Genomic DNA, 17,356 nt, shown 5'->3' on the forward strand with positions numbered 1-17,356 from the left:
GTGGGTCTGTTTTTATTTCTAAATTTTGGTCCGAGCTCACTCGACTCCTGCGAATCGACGCGAGGACGTCTACGGCGTACCACCCGCAGACTGACGGTCTGACGGAACGTACAAACCAAACCCTCGAGACGTACTTACGTGCCTATTGCTCTTACCAGCAGGACGACTGGGTTGATTATCTCCCAGTCGCCGAGTTCGCTTTTAATAATCTAGAGAACTCTTCGACTCGACAAACACCGTTCTTCGCCAACCTCGGCTACGATCCGGCTTTCACCCCCCGACTCACCGAACGTTCGACTGTCCCTGCGGCCGAAGATCTGTCTCGCCGCCTCGAGCATATCCATGCCGAGCTCAAGGCCGAACTCAAGCGTGCCCAAGACCTTCAAGCCAAGTACTATGACAAGAAAGTCCTCCCCGCGCCTGAGCTCAAACCCGGCCAGCTTGTCTGGTTGCTCCGACGCAATATCAAGACTACTCGACCATCCCTGAAGCTAGATCACCGCCGACTCGGCCCCTACCCCGTCGTTCGCAAGATTGGCTCTTCAGCCTACCTTCTCAAGTTACCATCATATCTTTCTCGACTCCATCCTGTTTTCCATGTTTCCCTTCTCGAACCCTATCACAATCCCCTCTCCACCGCTTCCAGCGTTGCTCCCCAGCCCTTCGAGCTCGCTGACGAAGATTCCATTCAGATTCATTCTATTTTAGATTGCAGAAAGATTGGCCGCCGCTACGAATATTTCGTGCGGTGGAAGTCCTTGCCCGAGTCCGAGAATTCGTGGGTCCCCTTGTCCGACATCCCGTCAACCTGCGATGAACTTCTCGAGCGATTCCACCGGCATCATCCTCGCGCTCCACGCCCCCATGCAACAGTATTTTCTAAATCTTATAATCTATCTACCGAATCCGCTGCCGTTGACCTGCCGCTTCCTCCCTCTGCCCAGATGCCCTCCTCCAAGCCCTCCGCGTCCTCCGTGCCCGCTGCCTCCGCATCCTCCGAGCCCATGCCCTCCGCTGCCGTGCCCTCCGCTGCCCCGCGCTCTCCTTCGCCGCTGGTCGTACGTCAGAATCCCCGCGCTGAGTACGTACCGCCGACGCAGACCACGACACGCACCGGTCGTGTGTCTCGTCCTGCGGCGAGGTTGGATCCTCCCTTGCGTGCTCCCCGCTCGCGCCGCCGTCCGCCTTAAAAGGGGGATAATGTGACGGTTAAGGCCGTCACAGCCACTTCCTATGTTTCAACGGACTATTTCCTATTTTGTCTTATGTTTATCTTAACGGTCACTCTTAGATAGACAACGGACTCTGGCTCTAGAATGCAGTGCAAGCATGTATTCGGCCGACGGCCCTCGCGGATGACATCGTATCTACCATGTACCTTTCGGCTTCCGTTTCCGGTATCTGACAGTTAGGAGTAGTCAAACGGTCACTTATACCGGTAGCTCCCTGTACTCTCCCCTTTTCCCCGTCGAATCAACGCCAGTACGGTCTCAGCGTCTACTCGTCTTCCGTTCTACGTCTGTGCTTCGGTTTCGGTCGCCTTGACCGTTACATTGATGGATACATATTTCTTCAAATTTGCCGATGTACTAGTATAGAAAGCACAAGACACTTTGACAGGCTACAGACTCTACATGATACAATATACAACTGCAAATTCAAGACTACCAGCAATCCTTGCACCATTCAACGAGGACTGTTAGAAAAAGTCTCGCATCGCCGGTTTTCAGACACACTGCGTCGTTTGTCCGAATCAGGCAAGTGGTCTACAGCTCGCGTCCTCAGATTTTGCTTGATGCATTTATCAAAGGTATAGCGTATGTCCTACCACTACAACAAGTATGTAGACCTGTGCTAGAATGCTACTCAACGGTACAGAAAAAGATTCAGATTTTAATACAGCTCTGGGAAATCGCAAATAGAAAGTGCACGCAAACCGTGCAAGAAAGTGAAAATCGGGACCCCGTAAACTTGGAAAGGGACAACGACAATAGGGTTGACGTCGTCGGTAATACCCGCGTTGGCCCCTTGGATGGTGCCCGACGACATCACCTTTCAACGTATTGAGCACCCTTCGGGTATGTGCTAATGCTCGGAACCGAGGTCTGTCTCACTCTGCTATAGCAGCCCAGATAAATGCTTCCGTCGACCTGTACAGTAGTCTCATGCAAGATGGCAGGTCATGGACGTTTATAATGATAACGGTGATACTCATCATCGTGCATTGAACTAGGAGCCGCTTCGAAGAGCCTTACCGGAGGTGATATCACCTTGGTCCCATTGATGGCACGCGCGGTGCTGGCAGCAGGAACCCTGCACGGTGAATACTACGGTGCAACAGATTCCAGTGGACAAATACTGGGATTCATATTGGCAATACCTCCCGGACGAGACCTCTTTAGCACGTAAGAGTCCAATTCTAATGTGCTACCACAGGATTCACAGAAAGTCTGCAGTGAGGTCGAGCGTGAGCTTGGCTTCAACGAATTTATGGATAAGCTATCCGACGCCGGAAAAGAATATTTCAAAACTACTGTATGTGCAGATCCCTGATATCAGCGAGAGTCGACTCATTGCTCAAAGTACACGAACAAATTTCACGAACTCGTGGAAGAAAGCCTTGGTCCAAAGGTATCAAAATCTGATTTCGAGAGGCTACTGAACGGGACATTCATGCATCCACAAGGGTAATCTGAAATCGTTCTGGATCTACATGGTTATGGTCCGCCCGGAGTACCAGAGGAAAGGCATCGCCAGAGCTCTCATGGGGCTCTTGCGAGAGAAGGTACAGTTATGTTCGTAGTCCCAAGTTTGTCTGAATTCTCATTTCAAATTTCCAATTAGGCGTCGAGTTTGGGCCACCCCGTTGCGTTGAGCACGACAAACCCTAATAATGTAAGTCAGGAGGGACTGATTTTCCACTCAGCCAATCACGAATATTGTCAGGTTGTCGTGTACCAGAAGATGGGATTTGTATTGAAGGGACAGGCAATAATGCCCTCACCTTGGGCGGATTGGCCGATATATGTCTTGTCTACGTCCTGACCAATCGGGGAATTACTTGCTTGTATGTAGCTCCGAGTTCGACCACCTGCGCGAGTGGGAGCTCCAAACGAATCATTCCGTGCAACAAAACCTTTTAGTCGGTTCTTCAAGACTCTTAAAAATAAAGTGAAACACGGTCGCACGGGTTATTCCACTAAGCCTTCGACGTCTATGCCAGCTTCTTGCATCTGTACGATGGCCCAGGGCCCAGCCCTCGATTGTGCCACAATCAATGAATCAATTAATTTGGTTTCTGCACAGTCTGGTTATAAATGTTCATACTCTCTCGTCTCCGGCGACCTAAGAATCATAGGTAAGTAGGAAACGCGGGTTTAGTGTGGCAGTGCCTGACACATGAAACAGCCAATCAAAATACTCAAAAGCACAGCCACCGGAGCGACGTGGTTCGCCGTTGATTCGGTGATGTCGACCACTAATAGTGGTTGACTCAAAGATGATATCGCGTTGGCTTGATACATCTCATATTACTCATAGGTGCTCCGCCGATTCAGACTTTAGCTGGTAGGCTGACTAGTACTCCAAGCTCAGTAGGCTGACTTCAGTTGACAAGGAGTGAGCCCCACTCCTGGAATGGTATGGCTTCATCTTATGATCTGTGGAAAGGAACTATGGTCGGTTGCATGCAGTGAATGATTTGACCTGATTCGGCCTTCGGGAAGCAGAATAATTCCTAGCGTTTCTATTAAATCTACGTGGGGGCGCTGGCACCCACTGGCACCTACAATGACTAACAACCTGGTTGCTGAGTGAGGCCAGGCACGAACTGCATGCATCCGAATTCTCTGGTCTCTGTGTAGGGATTTATTCATGCTCTTCTGAGAACAAGACAAGGAAAACAAGGCGACATCATTATTCCAAGAGCAGTGTACCTCTTCCGGGCTCGACACTAGCATGGCGGCCAACCATGGCGGCCCGGCAAGGACCGCGCGAGACAAACACCACACCACCGGCTTGTTCCAGAACAGTGCCTGGTCACATCTTTTATTGCTTCTGGTGCTACGACTTGGTGAATTCTCCAATCATACTGCATGTTTCCCAAGGTTGATGCTCCTTTGTTCCGTTGATGTTATTTCAGAGTCACATAGCGAGTTTCATCAATCTTGCATACAAGACTCGAATGACTTATGTAGGACATCTACATGGTTTCGCCTATTGTTCCAGCTTCTGAAGAACGACAGAACTGCGTCGTCAAGTTGTATAGGATAAATACGCCCCGTTCCTTGCTTTGGACCACATAATCTCTATCCCTCAATCAGCTGCAAGACGCCTTCAATTCCAAACCTTTGGTCATCATAATCACTTAGAACATGCAGCTCCTGATACTCCCCAATGAATACTTGGAGGTCGAGCGAGGCGTTGATTGGGACATCTCACACTACATCGCGACGTATCTAGGGAACCAGAAAGTCACCGTACAAGCTATTACAGCGGCACCGGCTGGAGAGTCGGCATGGATAGATGTCAGCTCATTCCCCATTTTTTTCGAAGGCTTCCTGAACAGTTTATCTCAGCTGTTCGACAAGGAAACGAGACTATGGCTCAAAGCTTGGGAGAAGGACAAGGGGAAGTATATCTCGCCCGTATATGGTTTCCTCCCGGACCCGCAGCCCAGTTTCCCTTGGCTAGAGTGCGTTACTTCTGGTGTCCGCCGGCCTCGAGCTTATTAGCATCACAGACACTTTTGCATAGTACACCCGTACTATGAAAATAGGTGTGCAACGAGGTACCTCATCAATAATCCCATGGCCGACCATATGCATATCGTAAGTATCGTGGAACTTCCTTCTATTTCATGACGCAGAACTCTGCCTGCCAGATTCGAGGCATTGCCAAAGGCCTATTGTTCTTACATGAGATGGATATAGTACACGGCGACATCCGAGGAGTGAGAGATTTCACTGATGGTCATCTTGTCTGCCCAACTGATGATTCGAAGACTACCGTGATGATTAACTCGGACGGCAACCCCCTCCTCTCCGAGGGTGGTGTATTCAACGTCAGTGCACTTCTCTATCTCTCTATAATTCAAAATAACAAATTCTGAGTCTCAGGTCGTATGCAATGCAGACCAGAAAATAAAGGATGAGCAGGGATTCTTGCTCTTAGCTTTTCGTGCGGCCAATTGGCACGCCCCTGAGCTGCACAGAAACTTGGACGTTCCGGCAGCACCTACCAAGCAGTCGGATGTCTACTCATTCGGTATGACCGTGCTCGAGGTAACTATTACCGTCTGCTCAGTATTGACAATATCGTTCGAGGACAGCACGTTAACCACCAACTACACAGCTTCTGACTCACGAGAGACCCTACCGTGCAATGCGGTCATACGGGGTAACTTACCATGTTCAGCATACACCAGGCTTCCGTCCAAGCAGACCTGAGGACGACGTCGTGCGCCTGAGGGGCCTCAATGATGCATTATGGGACTTCTTGCAAGAATGTTGGAGCGAAGACCCAGCAAGGCGGCCCAGTATGCATCGCGTGGTGGAGGTCATGGATTCCATCTAATCATCGCAACCTGCACTCTTTATCGCCATCGCATTGTTGTACGAATCCAATGATGTTAGTGTACCGGATACATGGTATTTCGAATAATTTGTAGGGTGTGCACTCGTAACCGATACGACCCTGTGTTTCTGCCTCAGACGCGCTGAATTCCGTAGAACGGTGTCTGCGTAGTCTTAAAAGAGAATACTATTAGCCTCCTCAATCACCATTCGAGCTCCTTCGGTGGCGTCCTGCGGTACATCGAAGGGTGCGAGACCCAGGATGCGGCATCCCTCGACGTTTCTTACATCTTCCGGTATCGCTCGGCCTTTGAACCTCGATTCGCCTTCGCCTCCGGGGAAGTCTCTAAAAGGATAACTGTCAATGGTTCCGTTGTTAATGCAAGTGATAGACGGAGGCTGACGATGGTGGAAGCCCTAGTAAAAATGCTTCTCGCTGTTTATCGAGGTACTGTGCACTATTTCATTGGTTATATCAGCAGGTTCGCTGGTGAGACAAGGGAAAGGGTGACGTACTTGTATAAGGTAAGTGGTACAGCAGGGATATACATGACGGATGAATCCCCTTTCCCGGCGTGGCGGGACTCGACAGCGTGCACGCCGTCGCAGTGCCCTACCAATCGGGATTACACACCAATGCATGCTAGTAAAGGATGGACATACAGTAGACTTGGTCGCCCGGCTCGACGGTCGGGACGGATACCATCGTGCGAGCCAGCTGCAGGTGTGGATGGGTGCCGACGTTCATTTCCTGCGTCTTCCCTAGCCTGCTCCCGGGAAACTCGGGGCTCTCGAGATCCGGGACCCAGTCGTCTGCCTCAAGCGAGGGCACGTTCTTCCCGTCCGATGAAGCGATAAATTGCGTAGGCTTGAAGAACGGTCGAAGGAGAATGTAGGCGGTAGAGAGTGACAACATGGGAAGCACGCGTAGAGTGCCCTCGCCGGGACCAGTGGTAGAAATGGACGTCCACCCCTGCCAGGCACGGAAAACCGTACATTGGTTACTGTGATTTCCTTTGAGTACGCTGCACAACCCACGAGATAAGTCTGCTACTTACGGGGCCTCATAGAGATCCTGCTTCGCGCTCAATCTGGGAGTAGCGTCGAACGGATCATGCAATCTCCACCTGTCGCCGCCTTCTAGTATCCGCCCGAAGCAGCTCCGGAAGCCCGGGTCTTCCCATCGCTCAATCGACCCGCCATCGATGTGCGGACCCAGACCCCGTGTTCCCCAGTCATCTTTGGGGTCCGGGTACCGGATGCGCAGGCGGTCGAAGTACGAGATGGGCGTTGTAAGGCTGACGGGAGAGGACGGGTTAGAGGTGTGCCAAAGAGATAGCAGGAACGTTTGGGTTTTGATTAGAGCCGGGTGGGTGCGGGCTTGGATCTGGGCCGGGGAGTTGTACAATTCGAAGAATTGTATGTTGTCCGGTGGGAACCCTGCGAGTATTAGTTCATAATTATATATGGGGAGAATAAGTCCAAATTGGGCCACCTTTCACCAGAGGTTTATTCGCGGAAGCGTAGTCGATAATGGACTGCTTCCAAGCAAGTGCTTCCTGGAGCATATCAAGTCGATGAGATTGCCATAGGACATGCAGAGGGGTGTCATACCGCCTTGGGAACGCCTCCCCGGACTACAGTCCCGGACAAGCAAAGGCAACAAATTGATTTCTGACCGAACGAGATTTTTTGGCGGGAAACCGACTTCAGATTTGGACTCAGGGAGGCTGGAAACGTCCAAAAATGAGGTCCCCTTATTTTTCCCACGACTTTTTGATATGGCCAAATTTTTGGGCCATTTCAACGACATTCTACACGGTCACCGGACTTCCCAGGTCACGCCCTGAGCATTTGGTGACCTGTAAACCCTTGCATGGAGCTGCAAAAGACTTCGGACCTCCTTCTGAGGCCGCCCACTGGCAAGGAAGTTCAAATTTATGGCACATGTTACCTTGATTGCCATATTTGGCCTGCACTTATGAGAGCTATTATGGCATATCGGCTGGTCCAATTATTAGATTTAAGCCGGAATCAGACTCAGCTGGTTGAAAGGAGTCGATTGGCATATTTTCCGCATTTTTCCCGATTTGTTTTGTATACGGCCAAAATTTTGGCCCATCCCGACCCATTATTGAAGGCTACAGGGGGTTTATGGGAAATCGGCTCGTGCCAATGTCTTCTTTAGAGTCTAAATCACTCGTTTCTGCAATAAAATTATGGTTCCCACGGCTGCTGGACCTCAGGAAATCCTGTCACCGAATTTGTTGTCTTTGGTTGTCCGGGACTGTATCACCGAGCCCGCCTTCTTCACTGCGGCAATCTGATTTGCACTAAGGCCTTTCTCCATCTCCCTGAACGAAACCTGTGGTATAGCCTACCGCCACAGACATTGCTGAGTCATATGAAGGTCCTAGGTCTGTCAACTCACGTCCTGCTGTTTCTGTGCAATCACTTCCACCTCTTCCTTCAGGTCCCGGAGCACTTGTCTCCAACTCTCTACAAGTTCGTCTTTCCAGAGTTGCTTCTTGAGCTCTGCAAACCTTGCTGGAAAGGGCTCCGCGGTGTCGGAGAGGGAAGCGAACACGTCGGCGATGGATCCCTCCTTCCGCTGGCTACCACCACCCATTGGCGCGGCGGTAGCCAACCACCTCGCAGCAATGGGAGCCATACCAGGTACAGACCTTGCTGCGAGCGTAGACAGCATTACTGTGGACGTCAGAATTCACTGAAAGTTGCTCAAGCCTTCCCAACGATATATAACTGCCGAAGCTGATTTGGCAGAGTTTGTGTAGACCTGCTGACCTGTTTGCCGATATCAAATACGGTCACAATGACGATGATAACCGAAGATTAATATGGTGGAAAGCATGGTTCTACGCAAGTCTTCGCATCGTAGTTACCAGCCGTTCAAGAGCAAAACGAACCTGGCTCATATTCCAGTCGACACCAAATAACCCCCCAGCATATGCTTTCTGGCTGACGTTCCTCGTGAATATTCTTGATCTCTTTCCCGGAGCTAAAATCATCGCCGTGGCCAATAGTATATAGGAAGTTAACGCGGCCAAGTAGCAGATTCTCGTTCCTTGTTCTACTTGAGATTCAGATGGATTATCAGTCCATCCGGAGCTCATGTGCTGGTACCCAGTTCCGCGGATCGTTAATTGCGACCATGAATGGGGTGAGACCATACGCTTACCGTCTCGCATATCTTCGTTTCCCTTCCCCACATGTTGGATGTTCTTGCGATCAAAACAAACGTGGAAAACATACCATTTTGGGTTATGTTACCCGCTGCGCCGAGCCGCCGGCAAGACGCGACATGCACAGCACCATGCAATTGATGAAGCTCGCAGCGGAATAGAGCTCGATTGACGGTGCTTGCTGCATGTTCGGTATTTGTACAGATACTAGACGGTGCGTAAGATCCGCCCTAATTTTTCAGCTCTCTCTGAGAACTACGCAGAACGGGTGGATTCTGGTATCCATATCTCGGAGGTTACAGCGTCAGTGATTGCACAAGCTTTTAAGTCGGAAGATTACCCTGCGAGGAGAATCTGCGAATACTCTACGGCTGTCGTCTCTGGAAGTCCAAGCATGGGGTTGTCAAGTCTGGCTCGCAAGCGATCTTGCATATTCTTACTCGTTCTACTGACCTGCGGCCTTATTCTGTCATACTTCACCTTCGAAACATTTCGCCCGTCATGGATGGTCATCACGCCGGATCCCATGTCCGGCAGTGCAACTTTGTCTGACCTCATTCACCCCCAAGAGGATGGACCAAATACAGCGCCGAATACGACAGAAATCCTCCTTGTGTCCGCCTTCTTCCCGCTCTCCAAGTCGAAGCACCCTATGAGCGACTACTCTTACTGGCTATCCCGCTTCTTGGGCCCTATCACGACCGACATCTACTTCTTCGCCCCGCCAGACATGGAACAGCTCGTGCGGGATGCTCGCGGCTCGCTGCCCATCACCATTAACACCTCATACACCTCACCGTTTGACATTCCCCCGCTGAAGGGCCTCGAGGATAAGTACGCAGAGATGCACCAAATCGACCGGGAGAAGAACAGGCACTCGCCCGAGTTGTACGCCATCTGGGCGGGCAAACCGTACTTCCTCGAGGAAGGCCTGAAGAACGCTCAGGGCTCTGGTAAGCGGTACGACTACGCGTTCTGGAATGACGCGGGCAGCTTCCGGAGCGACCACAAGTACGCCGACTGGCCTAGTGCGGAGCGGGTGGATGCCATCTGGCGCGAGGGCGCACGGCTGAACGGCGCACCCGAAGACGACCTCATATTCTTCCCCATCTGGGATACCCCGCATGCCAGCATGAAGCACTGGACCGAGCGCATGGGACCCGTCGACAACGAGTTCAGCGAAGGTCAGTTACCCTGCCGAGCATGTTGTTTTGTGAACTAATGCATGCGTCTCCTCAGGCTCGTTTTTCGGCGGCAGACCAAGGGCTATCAACTGGTGGCGCAAGCTCTACTACGCTTACCACGACAGCTACCTCTCCCAAGGCGTCTTCGTTGGCAAGGACCAGACGCTCATGAACGCACTCATGCTCCTCCACCCCTCGCGCTTCATCACCGTCTGGCTCGCCGACCCCGCCGCGCCCAACTACTCGCTCGTCTCGCGCCTGTCCATGTGGTGGGATAACGGTGAGGGCCCGCTGGGCCGCTGCGGCTCCACGTGGTTTTACTACCAGTGGTGGCTCGCAGCGTATGACGAGCGCGAGGCGATGCGCGACGTGTGGGGAGGGAAGAAGTGGTGGCCGTGGGGGAGCAAGACCGAGGAGGAGCGGTGCAGGGATACCCGCGTGCTGGGCATGGCCCCGCTGCTCAGACGAGTCTTCGGGGAGGGTTGGAATCCCCCGCCTACTAGTATAACATTAGAGTAACGGCTCGCTAGTTGTATCATTATTATACCAAAGCATGCTCTAATTTATGTGGAACACTCGACTTCGGGCTGTGTTTGCGGTCAAGTCATAATTCAGCGAACTCGTTATCAAAGTCGGCCTGCTCAACCAGCCCCTTCTTCACCTTCTTCGCCATCCTCTCCTCCCTTGCCAACTCCTTCCAATCATCTGCGTCCTCGCTGTCCGCTCGCGCGCGCTTCATCCCTTCCTGAGTCTGCTGTGACTTGAGCCATTTCCTCTTAGCAGCCTTTATCTCTCGGCGCTTCTCCTTGCCCTCTTTCTTCGCAAGCTGTTCGCTCCAAGCTACGGCCACTTTGGCTTTAGGCTTCTTGCTCTTTGCAGGGGCTTTGTCCTTGGATTTGGACTCCTCGGCTTCGCTTAGCCGTTTGGCTTCCCTGGCCGGATCCGAGAATGCATACGAGTCCCACTAATATCAATAGTGAGTCACGCTCCGGTCTAACGCAGACTGGGTAACGACTTGTGGAAGGTACTCACATCCACGTCCGCATCCACCCAGCCGGCCTTCTCCGCATCCTTCAGCTCTGGCATGCGAGGCAACCGCAACAATCCAAACGTTTTGGCGAGCCCCACGAGATCCAGGTCTTTCAGTCTGAAGATGTACGACGCTTCATGCTTCGAGTACGCTTTGACGAAGGAGACAAAGGCCTTTGTCGCCTACTGCAACGTCAGTCCGCGCCTGAGCAAGCCAAGCTATGCAAGAGACGATACTGCACCTTCTCGTGGAGCGCTCGATCCGTCAATACAGTCTTGCGTATCTGCTGTAGTATTGGCTGGACTGCCGGGTCCTCGGGGCGTTCGTCATGGGCTACAGACGACCCGTCTTCCGTGAGATAGGCGTGTTTCTTCATGGGAATCTTTCTGACCGCCATAAAATCTGAAGTGATATATTAGACTAAGGTCACAAAGTCACTCGGACGGCTTACCTACGTAACCCTCTTCGCGCCCAACAAGCAGTACCCATGCACGTCCCTTCCGCCCAGCGCGGGCCGTCCGCCCGCAGCGGTGGCTGAACGCCTTCGGGTCGACCGGCGGGTCGAACTGGATGACGACGTCGACGTCGGGGAGATCGAGTCCACGTGCGGCGACGTCTGTCGCGAGGAGGATTGAGGCAGATGGAGCGGCGGCGAAGGACGAGAGGGTCTTGGAGCGCGCGGATGGGGGAAGGTGGCCGTGCAAGGAGTAGAGAGTGACGCTCGACGGGAGGAGGGGCGAGAGCACGCGGTAAAAGTAGTCAACGCATGCACAGGTGGCGAAGTAGACTATACAGCGCGAAGTGGGGTTGCTCTTGAGCTCGTGGGAGATGATACGGGTGAGCTGCAATACTTTCTCCGAGGCCCGGCATGGCAGGTAGAGGTTTTGCAGGCTGCGGGCGGTCAGTCACGACAGCTTGCTGACGGTCTAGCTGTGGACTCACTTAGCTGGAATCCTCCTTTCTTCGATCACCTCACCCGATACCTTCTTCCCATTATTCCGTTTGGTCTGCACCTTCACTACGATACGAGCGGGGTTCCGGAGGCCCACTCGCACCAGTTCTGACAAGGCATCCGCATCGGTCATCGTAGCGCTGAACAATCCCGTTCTCCGCTGCTTAGGAAGGTGGGCGATGATCTTTGTCAATGTCGCCTGGAATCCGAGGTCCAGTAATCTGACATACGACTTGGTAAGGATAAGAGAGCGGGTAACAAAGGAGCGCACAGCGCACCTATCCGCCTCATCCAGAACCAGTACCTCGAGCTCCTTCGCGCTCACAACACCCTTTCCTTTCCCTAACAAAAATTCTTCTACGCGTCCCGGCGTGCCTATCACAATGTCCGATCCTGTCGAGAGGAACCGCTCGACATCCTGAGCGGGTGTTGATTTGTCGGAAGACACAAGAAGGAGTGCTGGAGGTAGTCGACGAGCAGGAGAGCTAGGATTATCTTCATTGGACTCGCTTTCAGACGGCTGTGAATCCAGGAAGAGCGAGAATACTGAATGTATCTGCGTCGCTAGCTCTCTAAGATCCTCGCAGTCAGCGCTAGCCGCATCGAACTGAAGGATCTGACCTTGTCGGACTGATGACCAGAGCTCCGATCTCATGTTTTTTCAACTTCTCCTGTCTTCGGGTGAGTCGTTCGAGGATTGGAATAACGAACGCAAGCGTTTTGCCGGACCCCGTCACTGCTTCCACGACGACGTCCTTATTCTGCATGAAAAGGGGAATGGTAGATGCTTGAACAGGGGTCATCTGGGTGTGCCCCATGGACTGTATGACTTCAAGACTATGAACGTTATATTCCGATGAATGCACTCTGTTATGAAATGGCTTACATCCATGATGTGAGCGACGTCGGCAACGACGACCAGGAGCCTGCGAAGGCGGCGCTATTCGACATCAGAGAATAATTGTACTTAATGAGCCGAGGACTGCAGAGCTTGACTATTTCAGCGGAGGGTAGGCAGCTTCAAGTGTAGGGAAGAAAAAGACAAATCCCCGATTTGGTATGTCAGAGTGGACTGCGTGTGCGTTCCGACTTCGAATCCAACTACCACCAGCGTCGACCGCACCGTCATACCAGATGATTGTATCTTTATTTCTCTGATACTGACTTGTTGACTTTCCTGCAGGAGACTGATGTTCAAGTCAACTTCTATATCAGTCTTCAAGCTTCACTTGACGCCTGACTGTCCGAGTCAAGGTCGTGCTACCAGGGATGCTCAACAAACATGCATTGGCCATATAGGAGAAAACGCTTTCCGAGTACCTCTGGCAGGCGTCTGATTTCTGCCCGGTGAAGAGCAGGTCTCTCGTCTGCAATCAGCCCCCTTACGGCGTACGGGCGACGGCCGCTCGGGGGGATTGAGGATATATTTCCCCATTGACACAACTGGAAATGGTGCCTCATTTTCAAGAGCACTAGAGACCGAGATATCTGTCCAATACTTCACTGCAATATCGCTTGACTACTCTCTCTATGGCGACTCATTCCGGAAGACTTGAGGGCAAGGTGGCGCTGATCACAGGCGCCGGCAGTGGAATTGGTCTGGCAGCAGTCCACAAATTCCTCGCAGAGGGAGCCAAAGTAGTCGGAGTTGATGTCAAGTTCACGCCCGCGGCCGAGGTCCTTCGGTCCAACCCCTCTGTCCTGCTCGTCACGGGCGACGTCTCGCAAGAAGACCAAGTCAGAGAGCATTGTTTCCTCGCAGTCGAGAAGTTTGGCAAGCTGGACATAGCATGCTTAAATGCGGGTATTATGCACGGAGTGCAGTCGTGGCTGGAGATGGACGTGAGCCTACTCGACAGGGTATACAACGTGAACGTGCGAGGACGTGAGTGACACTTTCACAGTTCGGAGGTCACCATCCGACGGTCATACTAATCCCATTTCATGAAGCCTGGCTTGGTATCAAACACTCCGTAGCTGCTATGCTCGCCTCCCCAAGCAAGGGGAAAGACTGCGCTATTGTCCTCACATCCTCCGTCGCCTCGCTCCACAGCGAGCCTGAGTTCTCCCCCTACAACGCCTCCAAGTGGGCCATCCGCGGGCTCGGAAACACCGCCGCGCAGGAATTCGGCAAGCACGGGATCCGCGTAAATACGATCCAGCCGGGCGTCACGAAGACACAGATGTACGCGGTCGGCGACCCCGCGCTGCGTGCGTTCGTGGAAGGCAAGAACGTCCTGAAGCGCGCGGCGGAGCCGGGGGAGATCGCGAACGTGATGGCTTTCCTGGCGAGCGACGAGGCGAGTTATGTGACGGGGTCCACGGTAGCTGTCCATGCTGGTCAGACGTGTACGTGAGGATAGTTTAGCAATTCAAAGTTACGTGTATCAGGATTCTACGATCTGGAGGGCACTCGCCGTGCGTTAATGAACCATTTACGCTCTTTCCCTGATCATTCCCTCGATGCCCTTGTCCGCAAACTTGACTGCCAATTCGGCGAACTTCGTATTACACGAGTGAGGTATCTAAGCTAACTGTCCATGCATTGGAATAAGACTAGGCAAGTGTCACATATACATCATGAACTTGATGATTTGCGACATATTCGGTCTTTCCCTAGGGTCCTCCCTCCAGCAGTCCTTCAAAAATTCCCACAGTTTGTCAGTAAGGCCTCTTTTGATTGTTTCCTCGTCCGTTGGTCTGCTCGGCAGTATCCCCTCTGTGACCAACTGAACTACACGGTTTTCAGATTTGACGTCATAAAAAGGGTCCTGATGTGTAAGTAACTGCCGAGAATGCGTCAGTAAATTATACTCGATTACAAGGAGCTGGGGACTCACCTCAAGGACCGTCCTGCCGTACATGAAAACATCTGACTTCTTACTTTGCCGCGGCTCTGCGTGCAGCACCTCAGGCGGGACCCAGCGAGTTGATTCCGTAGAGCGACTTAGAGGGACGCTTGTTGCGCCAACGTCCAGGAGAATCTAGACATACGCATATCGTCTGCTGAGATCACTTGAAATGATTGAACCTGATACACACTTTACTCAGGCCAAAGTCGGTGATCAAGGGGTTCCCGCGATCGTCTATCATGACGCTGGTCTAGTAATGTTCAGCGGAAAGATCTGTTCGAAGGGGTCGGATACACGTACCCCACGCATGTCGCCATGCATTACGTCCATCTCGTGTAAGGCACGCAAGCCTTTCGCAATGTCTCGAAGCTAGGGCACTCAGGTACGTCCAATGCGGAATCCAGATAGCCTGCACTCACTAACGATGTGTGGTCCTTTTCTGGGTATTGAGCCAGGTATTCGATGGCAGTTCCGTTAGCATAGTGTGGGGAAACTAAATACCTGCACTTTGTGTCAGCGGACCACGGGACGAACACGTTACATCGAACGATAGTCGTCGTACATCTTGATGCTTAGCAGATCATCGCTACCGTCGATATCGCCTTCATCCTCGCGATAGAAGCCGTATACTGGCACTGTATATTTTCCCTTGTCCTCCATCCAAACTTTTCCCCACACCTTCGCTTCTCTCTCGAAGCGCTGCGCGATGGGCATCAGGACAACGACACAAAAATGAACGCCTATGAGATCTACCTTCACAACGTCCTCTGTGGCAGTTATGTGACGCAATTTGCGGGCGATGATTGGCTCCTTGTCCAGGTACTTTCCGAAGAAATAATCCATATATTGAACGGCTTGCCCTGTTTTTATGCCACGTGCCTCGCCCCCGATAATCACTTCACCTTTCTTCAGCTCCCGGTCGGGTAGGAGGCTCCCGGTTACTTGCAGGAGTCCATGTAAATTCTGAGCGAGTAATGGGCGCCAGATATCACTTCCGATGAGGTTTTCCGACATATACTAGGCGATCAGGGCTGAGCGGAGGATAACCGAGTGTTTCATGAACAACCAAACCTTCCGCATCAGCTGAAAAATTTCGTTGATTCCTTCCGCACTTAACTTTGCGATTTCATGGGTCAGTTTACCTTGATTGCTAATGTCTGCAAGGTATGCAATCATCGCGTCGTTATCTCTGCTCTGATTCCTCTCGAACTCGGCGTGCCATTCATGCATTAGAATGTGGGACTTAATCTGGCCATTTCAGATCAGTGGGCTTCGCATGACGCAGAGGTATGCCTTCGCCTACCTGGAATTGGTCACAGCAAGTAGTGATCTCAACGTGGCACTGTCGTATGTTCCTGGCGATGTCACTCTGTTTGGAGAAGTGTTCGAACCACTTGAGATTGGTACATTTTGACAGTCTCGTCCAAATGATCCTGAGAACGCTGATATTTTACTGCGTAAGAACTTTCAAATTTGTCGTTGGTTTCGTGCGACATACCTTTCAACCGAAACAACAATGTCAGTGATATCCGACGGGTAATTACGTTCTCCTAGATCCTGTATAGCCAGAAGGAGTACGCCGCATCTCTGGGCTAGCTGAAGTGCAGCACGTCTGCGCGGCTCCGTCAGGAGGGCCATCCATCGCAATTTTTGGGGAGGCAACTGACCTATTCCTTTGAACATTCTGGCATAGCTTCACTACTTCTTGCAGAACAGTGGCTGCGGGCTTTAGGAGCGGACTTGCGAGTAAGTCCGTGGCTATTTCTGCAGCACTTCGGCCTTCGAGGACCGCGACTTCACCAGAGCTCATGATATTTTTGAGAGAAAGCTTACATTCATCCTCACACCTATATATTCTCAACAAACAGTCATCAGTGGAGGGACGATCGGTCGCGCGCGAGCAAAAGACAAAGCAGCTGTGCATAACGAGCGATCATCATCCTGGTGTACGGCAAGCGTTGCATAGCAGATGTGCCACCTGCCACATTTTTACGATAGAGTGGACCCACAAATCATGCAAGTAGACAAAGTCTATGTGCATTTCGGTGATATATGCTACCAGAACCTGATCGGAGCGTGGCTCTATGACGTTCCGTTTGCACTTTTATTCCAGCGCAGCGCACTGTTGATAATCGCGCAGCGCACTGTGAGTGGGTGACGTGACATGGTTTGTGACTGATGTATCCCCAGCCCATCTTCTGCTTCATCACGGCTTATGGGAGTGATTGTAAGATACAAAAACTCCTCAGAATATTTGTTTGAAGTACTGGGAAGCTTTCCGAGCCGGAAAACTGGGCCCCAGACTATTGCATTCGAATAAATATAACATATAAGTCACTCATGTCACATATGTGACTCTGTCACTGGATGGTGTCCGCTCTAAGTCCACTGAACATCTGCTGTGGCCTGTCGGCAAGCAGACGAGACTTCCTAACAATTTGATAGGTGTGTATACATGTATAACTAGACATAACATATTATACTTTATAACCTAGTATTGTATCCGGAGAATCCGGGAGCCATCATACTAGTATGCAAGTGCAATATGATAGTCTATATCTT

At 51.8% G+C, this 17,356-nt stretch overlaps 7 protein-coding genes across 7 annotated transcripts; 4 read left to right on the forward strand and 3 right to left on the reverse strand.

Annotated features, from left to right (window-relative positions):
• Positions 1–2,283: 2,283 nt before the first annotated feature.
• Positions 2,284–3,045, forward strand: GLOTRDRAFT_129653 (uncharacterized protein; the record flags this gene model as incomplete). The annotated part of the gene is made up of 6 exons (XM_007868317.1): positions 2,284–2,405; positions 2,457–2,535; positions 2,584–2,631; positions 2,687–2,785; positions 2,845–2,895; positions 2,947–3,045. The coding sequence occupies 6 exons, from the start codon at positions 2,284–2,286 to the stop codon at positions 3,043–3,045; spliced, it is 498 nt and encodes a 165-aa protein (XP_007866508.1).
• Positions 3,046–4,373: 1,328 nt separating this feature from the next.
• Positions 4,374–5,574, forward strand: GLOTRDRAFT_93838 (kinase-like protein; the record flags this gene model as incomplete). Its single annotated transcript, XM_007868318.1, has 5 exons — positions 4,374–4,693; positions 4,778–4,829; positions 4,868–5,062; positions 5,118–5,282; positions 5,353–5,574. The coding sequence occupies 5 exons, from the start codon at positions 4,374–4,376 to the stop codon at positions 5,572–5,574; spliced, it is 954 nt and encodes a 317-aa protein (XP_007866509.1).
• Positions 5,575–5,595: 21 nt separating this feature from the next.
• GLOTRDRAFT_138942 (DUF1479-domain-containing protein) lies at positions 5,596–8,244 on the reverse strand (the record flags this gene model as incomplete). The annotated part of the gene is made up of 8 exons (XM_007868319.1): positions 5,596–5,919; positions 5,978–6,031; positions 6,090–6,186; positions 6,237–6,577; positions 6,632–7,013; positions 7,069–7,132; positions 7,870–7,950; positions 8,005–8,244. 8 exons carry the CDS (start codon positions 8,242–8,244, stop codon positions 5,748–5,750), a joined length of 1,431 nt encoding a protein of 476 aa, XP_007866510.1. The 3' UTR covers positions 5,596–5,747.
• Positions 8,245–9,302: 1,058 nt separating this feature from the next.
• GLOTRDRAFT_42014 (uncharacterized protein) lies at positions 9,303–10,479 on the forward strand (the record flags this gene model as incomplete). The annotated part of the gene is made up of 2 exons (XM_007867921.1): positions 9,303–9,960; positions 10,016–10,479. The coding sequence occupies 2 exons, from the start codon at positions 9,303–9,305 to the stop codon at positions 10,477–10,479; spliced, it is 1,122 nt and encodes a 373-aa protein (XP_007866112.1).
• An 85-nt stretch (positions 10,480–10,564) lies between these two features.
• On the reverse strand, positions 10,565–12,745 carry GLOTRDRAFT_129657 (uncharacterized protein; the record flags this gene model as incomplete). The annotated part of the gene is made up of 7 exons (XM_007868398.1): positions 10,565–10,924; positions 10,993–11,172; positions 11,232–11,392; positions 11,442–11,881; positions 11,933–12,163; positions 12,221–12,514; positions 12,564–12,745. 7 exons carry the CDS (start codon positions 12,743–12,745, stop codon positions 10,565–10,567), a joined length of 1,848 nt encoding a protein of 615 aa, XP_007866589.1.
• A 351-nt stretch (positions 12,746–13,096) lies between these two features.
• On the forward strand, positions 13,097–14,299 carry GLOTRDRAFT_138945 (3-oxoacyl-reductase; the record flags this gene model as incomplete). The annotated part of the gene is made up of 2 exons (XM_007868320.1): positions 13,097–13,827; positions 13,893–14,299. The coding sequence occupies exons 1-2, from the start codon at positions 13,473–13,475 to the stop codon at positions 14,297–14,299; spliced, it is 762 nt and encodes a 253-aa protein (XP_007866511.1). The 5' UTR covers positions 13,097–13,472.
• Positions 14,300–14,509: 210 nt separating this feature from the next.
• On the reverse strand, positions 14,510–16,232 carry GLOTRDRAFT_42061 (kinase-like protein; the record flags this gene model as incomplete). The annotated part of the gene is made up of 8 exons (XM_007867926.1): positions 14,510–14,728; positions 14,783–14,926; positions 14,985–15,044; positions 15,095–15,163; positions 15,214–15,287; positions 15,385–15,493; positions 15,548–15,811; positions 16,098–16,232. Coding segments are annotated over 8 exons (1,074 nt in total), but the record flags the coding sequence as incomplete, so codon positions are not given.
• Positions 16,233–17,356: the final 1,124 nt, after the last annotated feature.

The sequence above is a fragment of the Gloeophyllum trabeum genome (genome assembly GCF_000344685.1).
Source record: "Gloeophyllum trabeum ATCC 11539 unplaced genomic scaffold GLOTRscaffold_00007, whole genome shotgun sequence".
Classification (NCBI taxonomy): Eukaryota; Fungi; Basidiomycota; class Agaricomycetes; order Gloeophyllales; family Gloeophyllaceae; genus Gloeophyllum; species Gloeophyllum trabeum.